This window comes from Psammomys obesus, unplaced genomic scaffold, assembly GCF_907164565.1.
Source record: "Psammomys obesus unplaced genomic scaffold, mPsaObe1.curated_primary_1811, whole genome shotgun sequence".
Classification (NCBI taxonomy): Eukaryota; Metazoa; Chordata; class Mammalia; order Rodentia; family Muridae; genus Psammomys; species Psammomys obesus.
Window position 1 is genome coordinate 32,419,683 of NW_026596046.1, and position 17,632 is coordinate 32,437,314.

General features: G+C 38.0%; 1 protein-coding gene across 3 annotated transcripts in view; it reads left to right on the forward strand.

Moving 5' to 3' along the window:
- Rsf1 (remodeling and spacing factor 1) overlaps window positions 1-17,632 on the forward strand; it is a 128,562-nt gene that overhangs the window by 54,810 nt on the left and 56,120 nt on the right. For all 3 annotated transcript variants that reach the window (XM_055623301.1, XM_055623298.1, XM_055623299.1), the window contains exons 3-4: window positions 4,402-4,494; window positions 7,554-7,759. In XM_055623301.1, the coding sequence (XP_055479276.1) occupies window positions 4,402-4,494; window positions 7,554-7,759 (299 nt within the window). The remainder of the gene's footprint in view (window positions 1-4,401; window positions 4,495-7,553; window positions 7,760-17,632) is intronic.

Below are 17,632 nucleotides of genomic sequence, written 5' to 3' on the forward strand. Positions count from 1 at the left end.
ACACAGCGAGTATGTGATTGGCACATTCCTTATCTTTTATTTGCCCCAAACCTCCATTTACACAAGAAGAACCTGCAAGTCCAACTCGAACAGGTGATTGACTCAACAAAATCACCCTGCTGGTAGGGAGAGGCAAGATTTGAATATCAAGCTATGTGATTTTAAACTTCCATGTAAGTTAAACCCTCAAACAGTAGTCAGAAAAAAGTGATAAAAATCAGGGCAGAAATTAGTGAAATGGGGTATAAACAGAGGGTACAAAATATCAGTAAAAAGTTCTTTTTTGTGCTTTTATTTGTGTGTGTGTGTGTGTCTGAAAACCATTATTGTGTAGGTACATCGGTCAGGACATCAGAGCGCTTGGAGCTCTCCTATCCCTGCCTCACTCACCCCCATGTGACGCACTGGACACATAAGAAAAAACAGTTTTTATACACTCTGCCCCCTGCTGGGTAAAATGTCACTAATCCTTCTGATCTATTCACAGATGTCACTGCTTGAATAAAAACTTTGTGATGGCTTTTCTTCCTTCATTGACTGTATTGGTATTTCTACGTATTTCTGTCCTGTGTTCTTGTATTTGTAGATTATTGATTGATTGATCGATTGGATTTCTTGGTACAGAGACCATTTCTTTTTTGTCTCTGCTTGGTTTGCCTTGGCTTAAGGCAGGGTCTCATGTATCCCAGGTTGGCCTCCAACTGGCTACGTAGAATGATGATGATGATGATGATGATGATGTCAGTATGTCTCCCTTACTAGCCAGAGTGCAACCTCTTTGCCCATTTTCTTGCTGGAGATAACACACAAGCCAATCTAAGATTCAAGATGTTTTTTACATTTTATAAACTTAACACTTTTTCCAGATGTGGGCGCACACATCTGTAATCCTAGTACTTACGAGACTGAGGCAAAAGGATCAGTAATTCAGTCAGCCTCAGCTTCATAGTAAATTTGAGGTCAATGTATGCTTATGCACCTGTCTCAAAATAACAATACTTTTAAAATGAACAGTTCAGTTTTTGCCTTGTTATTGTTGCTGTTTCTTGTATATTTGGAAAGAGTTTGAAACCTATTTTAATTTCAAAACATTTTTACCACTAAAAAGTGAAAGCCATACCCATTAGGTCTTACTTCCTGTTTTCCCCTTTTCTCTTGCTGTCTCAGTTGAATTTCTGTTGCTCTGATAAAATACTCTGACAAGCAGCTTAACATGGAAAAGGTTTGTGGTGGATCATAGTTTGAAGTACAGGAGCTTGGGTTAGCTTTGTACGTTGTATCCAGTCAGTGATTGCATTCTGAGACTGGCTGGTTTTCTTTCTCCATTTATCTAGTCTAGAATCCCAGCTAGGGAATAGTGCCCCCTACAGTGGACGGGTCTTCCCGCTTCAATTTTTATAGCCAAGATAATCCACCGCAGGCATGTCCTGATGGTTCTAGATTCTGTGAAGCTGACAGCACTCACTGTTCATCTCTCTGTCTCTGAGTTTTAATTTCAATAATTTGGACGTTTTGTGTACTCTGGAATCAATAGACTCTGTCATAGGTTTCCTTTTTTGAGGTTTCTTGCATTACCATGTCTTTCAGGTTCATCCAGATAGTCATAGATATTGTTTCTTCATTTTTGTTGTTACTGCTTTTTTTGCTTGTTTGTTTTCATTTCTTTTTCTTTGTGGGGTGGCTGCTGGGGTAGGTCTAAGACAGTGGTTCTCAACCTTCCTAATGCTGTGATCCTTTAATACAGTTCCTCACGTTGGATTGAATACCAACCATAAAATTATTTTTGTTGATACTTTATAACTGTACCTTTGCTACTGTTATGATCATAATGTAAATGCCTGTGTTTTCTGATGGTCTTAGGCGACCCCTATGAAAGGGATTCAACCTATAGGTGGTTGAGAACCACTGTTCTAAGGCCTTCCTATGCTATACAGGTGAGCCATATCCCCTAATACTTCATTCCTTGTGGATTGTATTTTGTATTCTGTTATTCTGTTGACATGTGGATTGTTTCTACCCTTTTAGCCCTTGAGAACAGTATTGCTCTTTCTTTGATGTTTTATTTTTCTTATGTAAATCGTAGAGTTGCTAAGTAATATGGTAACTCATTGTCAGTATTTGAGAGGCTACCAGCTCTATAGGTGTACTACCTGACAGTCTAGGGCTGCCATAGACTTTCCTTTTCCTTTTTTTTTTTTTTTTTTTTTTTTTGAGGCAGGGTTTCTCTGTGTAGCCTTGGTTGTCCTGGACATGCTCTATAGACCAGGCTGGCCTCAGACGCACAGTGTTCCATCTGCCACTGCCTCCCTGAGTGCTGGGATTAAAGGAGTGTGCAGCCTAGCACATCTTGCCACAGACTTTCCAACATTCATAAGTCTTGTTTGTTGGCATGACAGACCTGTTCAGATCCTGCCACTTTAACTTTTTGATACATAGTCATTTCTTGTCTAATGTACAGTTTTTCTTTTAATGACACCCCTTGGGTTTTTATTTGTTCTTTATATGAATACACACATACACGTATGTATATATACAAAACAGTGCAGTCAATTAGAGGGAGCTTTGTGGCATTCAAGGAAATGGGAAGCTTAACCTTTCTATGAGACTTTTATCATTTTTTTTTTTTTGTATAGTTTTTGGTCATATTGTTTGCCTAATATTGACCTCATGTCTGTATGTGTATGTGTTTTAAGCTAATTGGTAAAAGGTGGTACTAGGGAGGCTGGGAAAGCATGCCTCTTCCAGGAAGTCCGTCTTACCCTGGATTAAGAGGGTTGCTAAAGCTTTCTTTTTTGCCTATTTGTGTGTTTGTCTCAAATCTGTTTTAGCCAATGCCCTGATACCAGCATAATTTCTCATCTTGTATTGGTTTTATTGCTTTGCCCTTCATTTTGTTATTTGTTTCCTGATTTGCAAAAAACTCACGACATTGGCAGGTACATTGCATGTTTTATGCCTTTAAGATCAGTATTACTATTATTATTATTGTTGTTATCTTATTGCTGAAAATAAAACCCACTTGGTCAGAGAAGTAATACCCCCTGGAATTTTGCACATGAGTCTTTTCTAGCTCCTTGTGAAAGAATCTGAAAAAGAATTCTTCACGGAAAGAGTTTACTCCATTAGCTGTGTTGCTGTGTCAGACAAGGTGTCATTGTGTAGTCAAGGCTTGTCTGAACCCCGTGGTCCTCCTCACTCACCTCTGTGTAGATTACAAGCATGGCCCCACAGCCAGCTTGCGCTGACTTGAGTGGAGTCTTTCTACATCTCTTCACTATGTTACAGTGGCTCTGATGTGCCTAAAGTGCGTGTGTAGGAAGAGACTCCTGAAACATTCAAGTTAAAGCCTGTCACTGAAGCTGTAAAATGCCTAGCAGTGGCATTTTTACTTGTACCCATAATAAAGAGGGCATTAATTGGAAGAGGTTCTGTTGAATATGTATGTAGAATTTGACATGGGTTTGTACTTCTGTCTAGTGATAAAAAAAGAACAAACTGTCACCCTTTGACTTCAGAGAATTTCAGCCTTTTGGGAGACTCAAATAATTATTCTCAGGTGGAAAAATTATATCCATAAAATAAACATACAGTTGTTGAACAGACTAGCAAGCAACAAATTCTTTTTTCAAATCATTGTTAATGCTCTTTAGATTTATTTTTATGTGTATGTTTTGTCTGCATATATGTATGTGCACATATTCGTGCCTGGTGCCCTTCAAGGTTAGAAGAGGGCACGCTTCTGGACTGGAGTTATGGATGTTTGTGAGCCATCATGTGGATGCTGGGAAATATACTGGGGTCCTCTGCAAGAGGAGCAAGTGCTCTTAAGCACTGAACCATCTTTCCAACTCCAGAAATTCTTTCTTAAGTTGTTACAGGCATGACTAAAGATTTCTGATAGATCTAAGTAGTATACAGTGTAGGTTGAAATTGGATTGGCCTGTCATTTCTGGATTCTTTCTTCTATATATGTGTATTAATAAAAACACAACATAATCATAGAAGACAAATGTTCATTGCTATTCAACTTTATATTGCTATGACAAAATGGCTAAGAAAGCCAACATAAACAAAGGTTTATTTTGGCTCATAATGTCAGAGATTTTGGTGTAGTCTCTTGGCTCTGCTGTTTCTGGGCCTGTGGTAAGGCAGAACATCATGGCAGAGAGTAGGTGGTGCACCAGCAGGCCTCTCATCTCATGGGACCCCAGAAGCAGAAGTGGGCACAGGAAACAGGGACAGTAATAAAACCCTTCAGTGATCTACTTTACAACTAGCCCCACCTTCTAAACTAATACGCTTTCAGCACTTGAGCCTTTGGGGGAACGGTCCAAATCCAAAGTACAACAAATGTCAACAAAAATCATTTTTATATATTAAGCTATTAATTTTCTTTTTCAGATATGCCAAGAGTTTAACAGTACCTGGGCATGGGAGATGGAGAAGAAAGGCTATCTTGAAATGAGTGTTGAGTGCAAGCTAGCCCTCTTAAAGGTAATACATAGATTATTTGTTGCAGTAATTTTAACTTAAAAGTTTACTTTGATGCTTAAATTACAAAGTAAAGAAAACCAAGGGTCAGCAAGATATTTCAGTTGGTAAAAATTACTTGCCGCCAAGTTTGACAGCCTGAGTTTGGATCCCTGGGACCTACATGGGAGAAAGAGAGAAATGACTCTGCAGAGTTGTCCTCTGTCTTCCACATAAGCGCTACAGCATGCATGTGCCCCTCTAAATAAGTAAATAAATAAAGGTAATAAAACTTTAAAGTAAAATAAAATTGAGCATGGATCTGCACACCTGTAACCCCTGTACTTGGGAGGCTGGCTCAGGGAGGTCCTGAACTTGAGGCCAGCCTGGCTGTTCTATCCCAACAAAAAGCAATGGGGGGGGGGGTGGACACTTACGATTAGAGAACAATAGGTTCTCTCATTTTTCTTGTTTTTCAGTGATAAAAAAATCTCTTCTGGGCTGAGGAGATGGCTTTGCAGATAGAGTCCTTGCTCGAAAGGCATGGGTATCAGAGCCCAGACCTCCAGAACCCATTTAAAAGCCTGGTATTGTGAGCCTGCCTATAATCTCAGCGCTTGGGAGGCAAGCTGGATGGGTACAACAGGCAAAGCCTGGCTCTCTGCTGCCAGTGATTGTCCTTGTCTCAATCACAAATGGAGACTGGTCTGTGAAGACGTATCTCATGTTAACTCCTAGCCTCCATGTGTAGGAACACCCACACACATGCAAAGAAGTGCATATGCACAATGCACACATAAAAGTCAATTCTTGTATTTCCTATTTTTAAGGATTATCTTTACAATGTATCAATTACTATTTCTGATTAGAGATAAGAGTAACAGAATAAGGAAACAGTTGCTTTGGTACTTTTGTTCATTGTTTCAGCTGTCACCGTCATCAATCACTGTATTACAGACTGTTGGTAATCTAATCATTTAATACAGTTTTAAGTCCTTATTGTTTTCCAGGTAACTAAGGACATGCCAATGTGTTTAAAACAAAACAAAACAAAAAAAAAAAAACAAAGCCCTTCATGTAACTAAAAGTACTTGATTAAAATGGGTCTTTTCAATCTCAGCATAGTTTTACTTGAAGTTTTATTCTGTTTCATTATATTTCCCAATTACTAATCAAGCGGTCAGTATAAAAGAAGCTAATATGTGGGAAAAACGAACAAGGTCTTTATTGCTTTGAGATTGTGCAGTGCTTTATCAGTAGTGCCCTTCTCCAGCCTTGAGAGTCTTTGGTGATTTGCTTGTCTGTCTGTGTTACTTTGTTTCTTTTGTGGCATTTGTTTGTTTGTTTTTTGGAGACAGGGTTTCTCTATGTACCCCTGCCTATCTTGAACTCAACTCTGTAGACCAGGTTGGCCCGAAACTCAGAGATTTGGCTGATTCTGCTGGGAAAATGATTTTTTTAATTAATTATTTTTTTTATGTACATTGGTGAAAGGCTATCAGATCCTCTGGAGCTGGAGTTGTGAACTGCCATGTAGGTGCTGGGAATTGAACCCAGGTTTTTGGAAGAGCTGTCAGTGCTTTTAGCCACTGAGCCATCTCCTCCCGCCCCCAAGCTAAGCGATTCTTAATCCACAATGTCAGTATGTATGTGAGATAAGATACGGCTAAAAAGTAGCTGTTATTTTATCGTTAGATGTTAATTGCTCTCTTAGGTCATATGAAAAGTCCACAAGATGCATGTAGCGGACTTTCTGAGGTACCCTATCTACTTAGCATTTATATTTGTAGTCAAATTTGTCCTTGTTTTTGTTTTGTTTTGTTGTTGTTTGAACCTAGACGTCACTGTTTTGCAAAGATTTGTCTCAAACTCTTAGGCTCAAGTAGTTCTCCTACAGCAGCCTTCAGAGGAGAGGGGAAAAAATTAGGATTTTTAAAAAATACTGTTTCGGAACAAAATGTGTGACAGTTTGCCAGAAATGTTTAAGTGGAAGACCTCGTGATTCAGCACTCCCACTGTTGGCTGTAATTCTTCTGGAAATGAAGTCAGCAGTGAGCCTCTCCTGTACTCTCATGTGCAGTACAGCAGCTACAGTGGACCCTAGTGAATAAGAAATGCATGCTGCATGCGGAGACATGCTGGATGCTTTGCAGTCTTTAAGAAAAGGTGCTACTGATAGGGCCAGAGGGTGAAACAACCACCCTCAAGGGTGAAGCTGTGAGTTCAGCCCCGGGATCTCATGGTAGCGGGAGAGAACTGTTCCCATAAGTTGTTCTCTGACCTACGCGTGCAAGCTGTGACACGCGTGCCCCTAAGCACATTTTTTAAAAAAGTAAAAATGTAATTTAAGACATTTTTAAGTTAGAAGGACATTGTATTAAGTGTAGTAAGCCAGGCTCAGGAGGAAATTATACCATGTTCTTCCTTTAATGCAGAACTTTAAAGAGTCAGGTGGTGGTTAACCCTGGTCAGTGCACTGTCAACAAGATTGGGCAGGTTTGGGGTAAACTTACAAAGTTTCAAGTACTTGGATGATATATGTAAGGTGATTTATATAGTCGAAAATTGTTAGTAGAAGTGTTCTCATCATAGAGTGTGCTTTAGTTAATCATTCTACATTGTATATTAAACAAGTGTTTATGATTTTTGTCAATTAAGAGTTTTAAAAATAAGTGAAAATTTAAATACTTTGTACAATATATGATAGTTTGTATATTGAATCATGAGTGTATCTGATTTTTATTTGCCAATTATATTAATAGTTTTAAAAGTGAAAATTTAAATACAGTATTACACAATGGTAGTTTTAGTGCACAAAACTCATAGTTTAGCAATATAATTTGATTTGTGTGTGTTTGTGTTAAAATTCTACATTGGTGTAAACTTAAAATGTTACCTTCAAGTTTACCTTTTAAAGTTGGTTACTTTAAGTAGATTTTGCACAATGAATTGATAGAGTGGTGCAAAACAAATTAAACTGTGATTTCTCAGCTCTGTCCCTGAGTCAGTCTTCAAAGTGTTTCATATTTATTTTGAAGACATGTTTGCATAGTATTTTAAGCCCCAGCATAACTGTTTTTCAGTATCTCTGTGAGTGTCAGTTTGATGACAATCTTAAATTCAAGAATATAATTAATGAGGAAGATGCTGATACTATGCGTCTCCAGCCAATTGGGCGAGACAAAGATGGCCTCATGTACTGGTACCAGTTGGATCAAGACCACAACGTCAGAATGTACATAGAAGAACAAGATGATCAAGATGGCTCTTCTTGGAAATGCATTGTCAGGTACCTTTATTGGGATCTCTCTACATACTGCTTTCTTTGATCTCTTCTCCACTGGAACGTGCTCTGGGAGGCCAGGATGGTCTTTTTCTTAATGGGAACTGATACATTTTCTAAGGCTAGTGTTCAGCATAGTAGGTACTTAATATTACCAAAGAAAGTTAAATAGCATTTCAGTCCATTTGAGGGCATATGCTTTGTGTGTTCAAAATATTGTGGTATGGATATTATTATGTAAGCTACATGTGTGGAAGAAAATATTCTTAGATATAAATATATTAAAGCACTGTTCACGTCTCTTTTTCCTAACTTTTCTATTTGATCTGTTCATCCATACAGTTTTTTCTTGGAGTTCTGAAGAACGTTGTGCTTTTTTGTTGCAGTCCTTTAAAAAGTTTTTTTTTTTTTTTTTTTCTCATTTGTACTGATAGTCACACACCTTGAAATTAATTTTGGTTTTTGTTTTCATTTGTTTTTTTATTAGGTGAGTGATACTGGCCCTCTGCAGAGAAATTTTGTGTTTTTAATTTTCTGTCTTGTAATTTCATTATTTATAAATATCTCATAAATAACCACATTATATAGTAATTTTTGAAATATTAGTGGTATAATAAAAATGGGGAAAACTCACCTAACTCCTGGTTATATAAATAGCTGCTTTGACATGAACTCTTACTTGAGTTTTGCTCTATTTTTATTTTTAGCATTTTTTTACTCAGTGATTAGTAAAGCTCAACTTTCATTTTCCAATAATAGTAATGAGCCAAATGACTTCATGGGCATTATTATCAGATATAGCTGCTTGCTTCTCTTTTGGTGGTGGTGGTGATGGTGGGTTTTGTTTTGGTTTGATTGTTTGTTGTTGTTGTTGTTTTGGTTTGTTTTTTTGTGACAAGTTGTTCAGGAGCTGGCTTTGTAGTCCAGGCTGGCCTCAAACTAATAGAGATCTGCCTCCCTCTTGATTTCAGAGTGCAGGTATTAAAAGTATATGCTACCACTGCCTATTATGGTTCTCTTTTTACTAAGTTTCTAAACAAAGGTAAGCAGTGTACTCCTGAAATAAAATTCTCTCATTCCTCTTTGTAAATGCAGATACTTAGAAGGTCCTCTTCATGATGTTTTACTGCCAAGGATTCTGTTCCCCTTTAGCGGCCTTGAATACTTCCAAAAAAATGTTTTCTTCTGTTTTGTAAATCATGAAACAATAACAGAGAAATAATCATGTTTGCTATTGCTAGTGTTTACACTCTTAAAACAGTTTTTCATGGCACACCATTAAGTATGTCCACGTTGTGAGGTTTGTTTTTGCTAGTAGTGTATTTCAATCTGGGTGTATTTTTTTTTTTTTTTTACCATCTATAGAAACATTACTTCTTATCTCTTAAGATTTTTTTTTCCTGTTTTTCATTTAAGTTTTGCATGTCTCTGTGTGAGTATGCATGTGTGTTGTGAGCAACTGTACATATGTGTGAATTGGCTGGAGGCTGACATTGAGTCTTCCTCAACTGCCCTCCACCTGTTCATTGAGGTCAGGTCTCTCAGTTGAGGTTAGAGCTCTCCAGTATGGCTAGTATGGCCAACCACACATCCCTTGTTTTAGGGATCCCCAATCCAGAGGCATTGAGTGCAGGATTACAGGTGGGCTGCCATGCCCACTGGACTTAACATGGATTGTGGCTCTAAGAACTCTGGTCCTCATATTTCCCTGGCAAGCAGTGTATCCACTGAGCCATCTTCCCCGGTCTGTGTTGAGATAAGAATACCTCCCTATAAGCTGTTAGGAGAAATATGTGAAAGATTATGCTAGAGCCATATTGCATGCTCAGTAAACATTTGCTCTTCTCTTCCCACTTTTTTTTAAAGAGCATGTCATGTTAAAAACATTAACTTCTTTTGTTATTGTTGCGTGTGTGTGTGTGTGTGTGTGTGTGTGTGTGTGTGTGTGTGTGTGACATGCTGGGACCACAGCAACTATGTGGAAGTCAGAGGACAGCTTTGGGGAGTTGATTCTCTTCGATTTTATGTAGATTCTAGGGATTGAACTCAGGTCCTCAGGTTTGTGCACAGAGCCATATCAGAGTCCTGCCTCCCTCTTTTGCTCTTTATAAGTTTCTAACTCTAAACACTGAAACTTTTTTTTTTAAATATTTTATTTGTTTATTATTTATACAGTATTTGACCTGCATATATGCCTGCATGCCAGAAGAGGGCACCAGATCTCATTATGGATGGTTGTGAGCCACCATGTGGTTGCTGGGAATTGAACTCAGGACCTTTGGAAGTATAGCCAATGTTCTTAACCTCTGAGCCATTTCTCCAGCTCCCACACTGAAACTTTTAATCTTTGTTAAAGATGCATTTATCAACAGACAGTTAAAATTCCCATAATGCTTCTTGCCCCTTTTCAGCCATGACTGGCTTTATTTCTAGGTGTATCTGGCTTCAGAAAACCAGAAGAAGCTGCTAGGGGTGTATTAGTTCATAGAGTGCTTCCTTAGATACACAGACTCTTGAGTTCTGTTACGTAAATGAACCTAGGGGCCCATTCCTGTAACCCTGGATAGAAGCTGGAGGATCAGAAATTCAAGGTTAGCTGGGGCAGCCACCCAGGTCTACCAAGCAAGTCCAGGACAGCCAAGAGTATACAGAGAAACCCTGTCTTGAAAAACAAAGCAAAAAAGAAAGGGAGGGAAGGTGAGATTGAAAGGGCACGAGGGAGGGGGCTACAGCTGAGATACAAAGCGAATAAACTATAATTAATAAGAAATTTTAATAATTAATTAATCATTCATTCATTCATTCAAGGTTGTCCTTGGCTGCACAGTGAGTTTAAAGCCAGCCTAGGCTACATGAGACCTTGTCTCAAAAAGATGAAAATCAAACAAAACCAAAACATCAAAGCCCAAAACTAAACCAAGAATCCCCTTTTTCACATATATTAATATCTATTTCTGATAAACATTAAACTTGAAATGATGTGTCTAAGCCACTGTTTAGAAGTCAGTGCTCATAAAAAATGCCTGAACTGTTTTCTCATGTTAACAATAGGGATTTGTTTAGTGAAGTGGTAGCAGGTGGTTTTTAGTCTTTTATGAGTTATTATTATTTGATGGTTGTTTTTAGAGACCGAGTCTTACTATGTATTCTTCGCTAGCCTTGAATTCACAGAGATTGTCTGCCTGTGCCTCCTGATTGATGAGATTGAAAAGGGATGTACCACCAGGCCCTGCTTGTGTTACACTTAATCTTTATGCTCAGCTCTGACCACATAAATGTAGAAATGTTTGAACCATTCAGAAACATTGAGTTTTAGTGACTGTTCACCAACCCAGGATTAACTAGGTGGTGGACATGTGCTCCTTTACTGCAGTAGTCAGTTTATGTCTCCTACAGACTTGTACAGCCATCATGCTGAGAGGGATGAGGCTGGCGAGTAGCGTAGCTAGCATCGCTGTCTGGATCCAGGCCCCTTACGAAGCCCCATGCATTCTAAGGGCTAGTCCTGGCTGTAAAGAGTATATATTTTCTGGATGACATGACATTTTTTTGTATTTTTAATTGGGAGTGTTTATGCTTAGTATAATTGAGATGCTTATTGCATGGCATTTTTGATAGCGTCGAACATAATAGCTCCCTGGAGTGAGTACTGGTAAATGTTGTAGCTTTCTTGTCCACGCTTTCATTTTTGAAATATGAAAAGTGTATTTTGGCTTCCTCAAGAATATACTCCTCTGCCACATCTGACAGCACATGCCGATCTTTGTGCTTTGAAGCCTGTTTTATATAGTGAGGGCAAAGACAGCCAGGGCTATGTAGAGAATCTCTTTATCAAGACAAATGAAAGAAATTACTTGGTTTAGCGATATGGTTAATTAGTAAAGTGCTTGCCTCACATATGGGAGGCCTTGGATTTGATACCCAGCATATTCTTCTTGAAAAATGGTATTACTGGGCTGGAAGAGGAGCTATAGTTTAGTGAAGGGTACTTTCATAGCATGTGTGAAACATTCAGTTTAGCCACCACTAACAACACATGCTTATCGCATAATGTGTATAATTAACATCTATTTGGTACACAAGGAAGTAATGTGAGGTAAAATCTCATTTGATCCTGATGAGGTTGTACCTGGAATATAGTTATGTTCTGATCATAAACTTGAAAAGAAAAATATTTGATACAATAAGCTCCTTATGGAAGGAATACTAATTGAATAGGAATAGTGGTGATATAGAATAATTTAAGGAGATGTTTGTCTTTAAACATGTAAAGAATTAATTTGGGGAAGATCTGTGATTAATGTGATTAAAAGGGCTGAGATATGCATCATACAGAACTGAGTTTCAAAGAAACAAGAGCATTTGCTTTCATATTGTAGAGACGCTTTTCCAGCTGAGAGATGCTGTCAAGGTGTTTCTTATTGAACCTGGCTGCATATGTAAAATGAGTTCTAAAAATGGCATTAATCTTCTTAGAAACTCAGGAAAAGCAAGTGATGCAAGGAGAATTTTGGCTTTTTGTTTTCTAGGTCACACTTAATATTTTTTTTCTTAGCTAAAAAACATTTTTTACTAAGAAAATGAAATGCAAGTTTCATTTATTTTCATTTAAACAGTCTTTAAAGCAATACTTTGTTGTTGTTTGAATAACATTCTTATTCTTAGTGGTCAGCCACTGTTTAGAACATGTTTTTGTACCATCTTGAGCAGATTTTTATATAAGAATATTATATAGTCTTTAGAATTCTGGTTGTTAAAACTAGTAATAAGTGAGCCTTGTTAATGATGGTTAAGTTTAGAGACATAAATGGACATTACCAATTCAAAACAGTGCAGTATTTTTCTGAAACTGAAAATCCACCATAAGCAATTGTTTTATGTATATTTCAGCTGCTGACAATAGAACATCAATGTATTGTCGTAGTTTTACAACTTCTGTTAGGCTGGACATGACTGAATGGCGAGAGACAGTACTTGTTACTCTGTGGACCAGGAGGCTCGGAGTCCCTAGAGCACTATCTAGCTAGAGGAGCCATTGCAGTGAGCTTTTGGTTCAATCGATAGACCCTGCCTCCATATATAAAGTGCAGATCAATCAATGAATATGCAAGATGTCAACCTCTGTCTTCAACATGCATGCACCCGTGCTCAATGTGTGCCTGCAGTTGTGAACACGCAAAGACATGCATGCATACCCCATACCCACATTAAATAAAATGAAACAAAACAAACAAAAATGTACTGTTGTGGGTTTGGAGTGATGGCTCAGAGTTTAAGAATGCGGGCTGCTCTACCAACAGGTCCTGAGTTCAATTCCCAGCAACCACATGGTTGCTCACAACCATCTATACTGAGATCTGGTTCCCTCTTCTGGTGAGTGGGTCTATATGCAGACAGAACATTGCATACATAATTAATTAATTAATTAATTAACTCTTTTTAAGAAATGTGCTGTTGTGTACACTATTTCTGCTTATTGCAGAATTAATACAGTTAATGTTCATATGTGTACATATTCCACATTTAAAATAATGTCATTTACTTCCAAGAATTCAGGTAGAAGTTGTGAAATTTTATTAAGGTAACATTTTCCTGTATAAAGTGGCAGTTTTATGTGGTTTAACTAAGTATTAGTAACAAAATTTCAAAAGCAAAACTTTGTAAGCCCCAGTTTATGTTTTGCTTGTTTCCATTTCTGTCAGACCAGAAGAGTGTCTGTTACAGTTACTTCATCACCTGTTTAGGCCTCAGGAAAGGAGATAAAAGGCATTTTTACAACTGAGCAAATAATATGTAATATATAATACTATTTACCATAATATAATTTCTTATGAAAGAAAAATAACTATAAAATATAGTGACATGTTAATATTAGGTCATCCGTGATAGGGAAGTTTAGCACACAGATCTTAAGTAGACAAGACTCAGTCAGGTACTTCTTTAGAATCAAAGGGATGCTATTGAAGGTGTTCAGATTCTAATCCTAGTAAGGAAAAATAAACATTTGGTGTAGATAGCTGAATGTAATCTCATAAAGATACTTATATACGGCTAACACTAACATGAACAGATGCCCAGCATTGAGAGAACTCTCAGTGAGAACTGCAGTTAGCTATGTCTTTATCTTCATAGACATTTTATAAGTTAATTATCTGTAACAGATACGGGTATGGCCACTAAAATGAGCAAGTGAATATTACTCAGAATACCAGATAGTAACAAGTATATGAACCAGCTGGAACTTACATCTTGCCTGTTAAAAATAAAAATACTGCAACCACTTTGGTAATGTCTGCTAACCATTTGGTAATGTCTGCAAGTGTTAATAAACTATTGTAACATCTATTTCATTCCTTTGTATCTATGTTAAAACAAAAAAGGCTTGCTTGTAGCAGCAGTTTTATCTTTATTCTTCCCTTTGCTTTTGCATTTTGAAACAGTATCATTCTGTAGCCCAAGCTACCCTGGAACACACTATGCAGTTCGGGCCTAGCCTGAGTGACAGCAGGCCTCTTGTGACTGCTGCCATGCTTGGTATAGCATTATTCTTCCTAGCTGTACCCATGCAGTGCATTACTGCTAAGCAGCGAAGAGGAATGATTTCATATGAGTTTGTCTTCAAAATCCTTATTTGTGGAAGAAACCAAAAAGCACACACCATTTGATTGCATTTGTCTTAAGTTTGGGTATTAACAAGACTAATAAACTATGGTTATAATAACCAAAACTCTGATGGCAGTCAGGTGTGATTCTATACACTTGCAATGTCAGTCCTCAGGAAACTGAGGCAAAAGGATCTTGAGTTTAGGCCAGCCGGGACTACCTAGAGTTCTGGGCCAGTTTGGATTACTTAGTGAAATTTTGTCTCAAAACAAAAACACCATATTTCTTTTTGCTTTGATGGGAGAAAGAGATGCAGAAAGAGACATGGTTATAGAAAGATAAATTATTCTTTCTATATTAATTAGTGAAGGAAATGATTACAACAGCAGTTTTCTTTAACCAGCTAGTTCCCCAGTGACTGACACAGAGAGATTGCTTTATATTAAGCTGTAAGCACTATGCTGGGCAAATTCTGAGCTATTGCAGCCCCTAGTACCTTTAACACTTTAACACCCAAGTAAAAGCCAGTCACTTGCCAATCCGATGACTCCTGGATAGCTTCAGCTTTATCAGTCTGTCCTTCGAGCACGTGCTCATCACCATCTTGCCTAATGGTGACTCCTTTCTCCAGCTTCCTCTCCCCAGGCTCCCTTCTTCTTTTCTCTCTTGAATCCAAGCCCAGGAACCTAAAACTCCGCCTACCTCTTCACTGCCCAGTCACAGGCTGATGCATTTTTATTTAGCCAATCGGGCATAATTGGGGAACAGTTTCTTATCAGCATGTGATTTCAGGGGTTAATTCCACATTCATAACAATGCCTGTGGCAGGATGGTAACTGGATCTTAAGGCACTGAAGTCAGCATTTGAAGACATAGTTGAACCTTCCTCCAACACATGGGGAGTATTTTTGTGATACAACTGGTATCTTGATAATGATGGTTTATATGTGTTAGTGTTTGGATATAGGTCTGTGTCTTTCATCTGGTTTCCCTGGCTCATGTTCTGAGTGCTTGGTCCCCAGGGAATGATCCTATTTTTGGAAAATGAAGGAATCTTTAAGAGATGGAGAGCCTAGCCTGAGGAAGTGAGTCAGTAGGCATGGCCCCTGAGGTTTGCTAGCTCTTTATCTACTCCCATCTGTTCTTTGCTTCCCGACTGCCCTTGCTCTTACCAGTATTCCTTCCCAGTCATGATGGGATGTATCCATTCCGACTAAAGCCAGAGTAACCCTTTTTTGTTACTTTTTGTCAGATACTTGTTAACTGCAACAAGAAAAATTACTAATACAGTGAGTGTCCTTGTCAGAGCCGCTGAACTGAATGCTAAATGGGTTCATTTTAACTCATGCTGGAAAATCTTCTAATCCCAACATTTCTGAGGCTGAGGTACGAGACTCATTGAATTTAAGGCTAGCCCGCTCTTCATAGAAGACACCATTTCAATACAATTTTACAAGAAAGCAAAAACATATGTTAATTTCACTGTGTATAAGTTGTGCCTCTAAATATATTTTTAAACTGATTGTAGTTTTGATAGTCATTTACAAAAATTTTAATTCTGAGTAGTGAATACAATTTTCATATACCTCTGTCTATAGATTTCTGTCAGGACTTTTCGTAATTATGTGTATATGTGCGTTATTATCCGTGTGTGAGTGTAGATGTCCAGAGTCCAGAAGAGGGCATTTGATCCCTGAAAGTACAATTAGTTTGTTGTGAGCTGCCTGATAAATCGAGACTGGGAAGTGAGCTCTAGTGTTCTGCAAGGGCAGTCAGGACACTGGCTGTGTTATTAATAACATGATGACTAAGAATGTGGCCCCAGTCAGGCACAGTGACCTGTAATCCGGTACTCAGGGAGGCAGAGGCAGGTGGATCTCTTTGAGTTCGAGGCCAGCCTGGTCTACAAAGGAAGTCCAGGACAGCGAAGGCTACACAGAGAAACCCTGTGTCTAAAAACCGAAATGAATGAATGAATGAATAAATAAAAAGAAGTTGGTGGGCCCTAGTTGAGTACGCTAGAGTACACCTTTAATTTCAGATCTCAGGGAGGCAGATACAGATGGATCTCCATGAGTTCATGGCTACCCTGGTCTACAAAGCAAGTGTAGGAGGTGACAGAGAGAAACCCTGTTCTGAAAAACAAAAAAAAAAAAAGGTGGGTCCTGAGCAAGGTGTAGTGGTGTCTGCCTTACAATTCCAGTAACTTGGGAGGCAGCAAACACACATACATAATAAATAAATTAAAAAACTTTTAAATACAGTTAAATTTGTATATGATAAATATACATACACAGAGACAGTATATATTCTCTCTGACTAGTTTAAATTTAGTATATTTAATGTTCTAGCACAATTAGCTCAAACTAGGAAATACCTATGTATAGATTTCTGTTTTTATACTCTAATGTGTCTGCATTAGACTTGTTTTTCAAAGCATTACTCAGGTTTAAAGCATCTTAGGGAGTTTTTCTTAATTTAAAAAAAAATTTCCTTTGGTATTTAGAGAAGCATAAGCACATTAAATGGATCCGTTCAGTGAATAACTTCTTCAATATGCTTCACAGCACCCAATATGACTCCAGAAAATAGCACCTGGGTAGAGGCAAATGCTACATACAGAATTGTGTTATAAGAAAAAGCAATAACTTTACACGTTCACATATTCTTGGTCAGAGGCAAACTAGTATGACCAGTAGGAAATAAGATTGTAGTGAAAAATTATGTACAAATAGTTGGTTTTAATTTTTTTCTGTAAATTGATATCATTCTCACGTAAGAATCTGAAATTGTATTAGACAGTTAAATTCTACACTCTTGATGGGTGGTGGTGGAACACACCTTTAATCCAGCACTGTGGAGACAGCCAGGCAGATCTTTTAGTTCAAGGCCTGGTTTACAGAACAACAGTTAATTCTTTACTGTTTAAGTTCATATTACATGTATAAATATGTGTTTTCACACTTGATAAATAGTTGTCATTTTTAACATTTAATTGATTTCTTCTAGTGACAATTTTCTTTCTTTGTCTGGGAGACCAATTTGATATACTAACAACAGATTGATCTTTTATTTCTTGTATGTGTATAAAATCTAAAATGGAGGTGTCCACATATGGCAGGATTAGGCGGTGGCCTAGGGCTGTGGCAGTGCTGGGCAGGAGCCTAGAAATTTTTTCTGGTATTAGCTAGGTGGCCTGTAGATGGGCCTTCGAGTATCTCCATGGATGTCGCGGTTTAGAGGTCCACAGTACAGCCTTGCCGGTCTCCCGGCTCT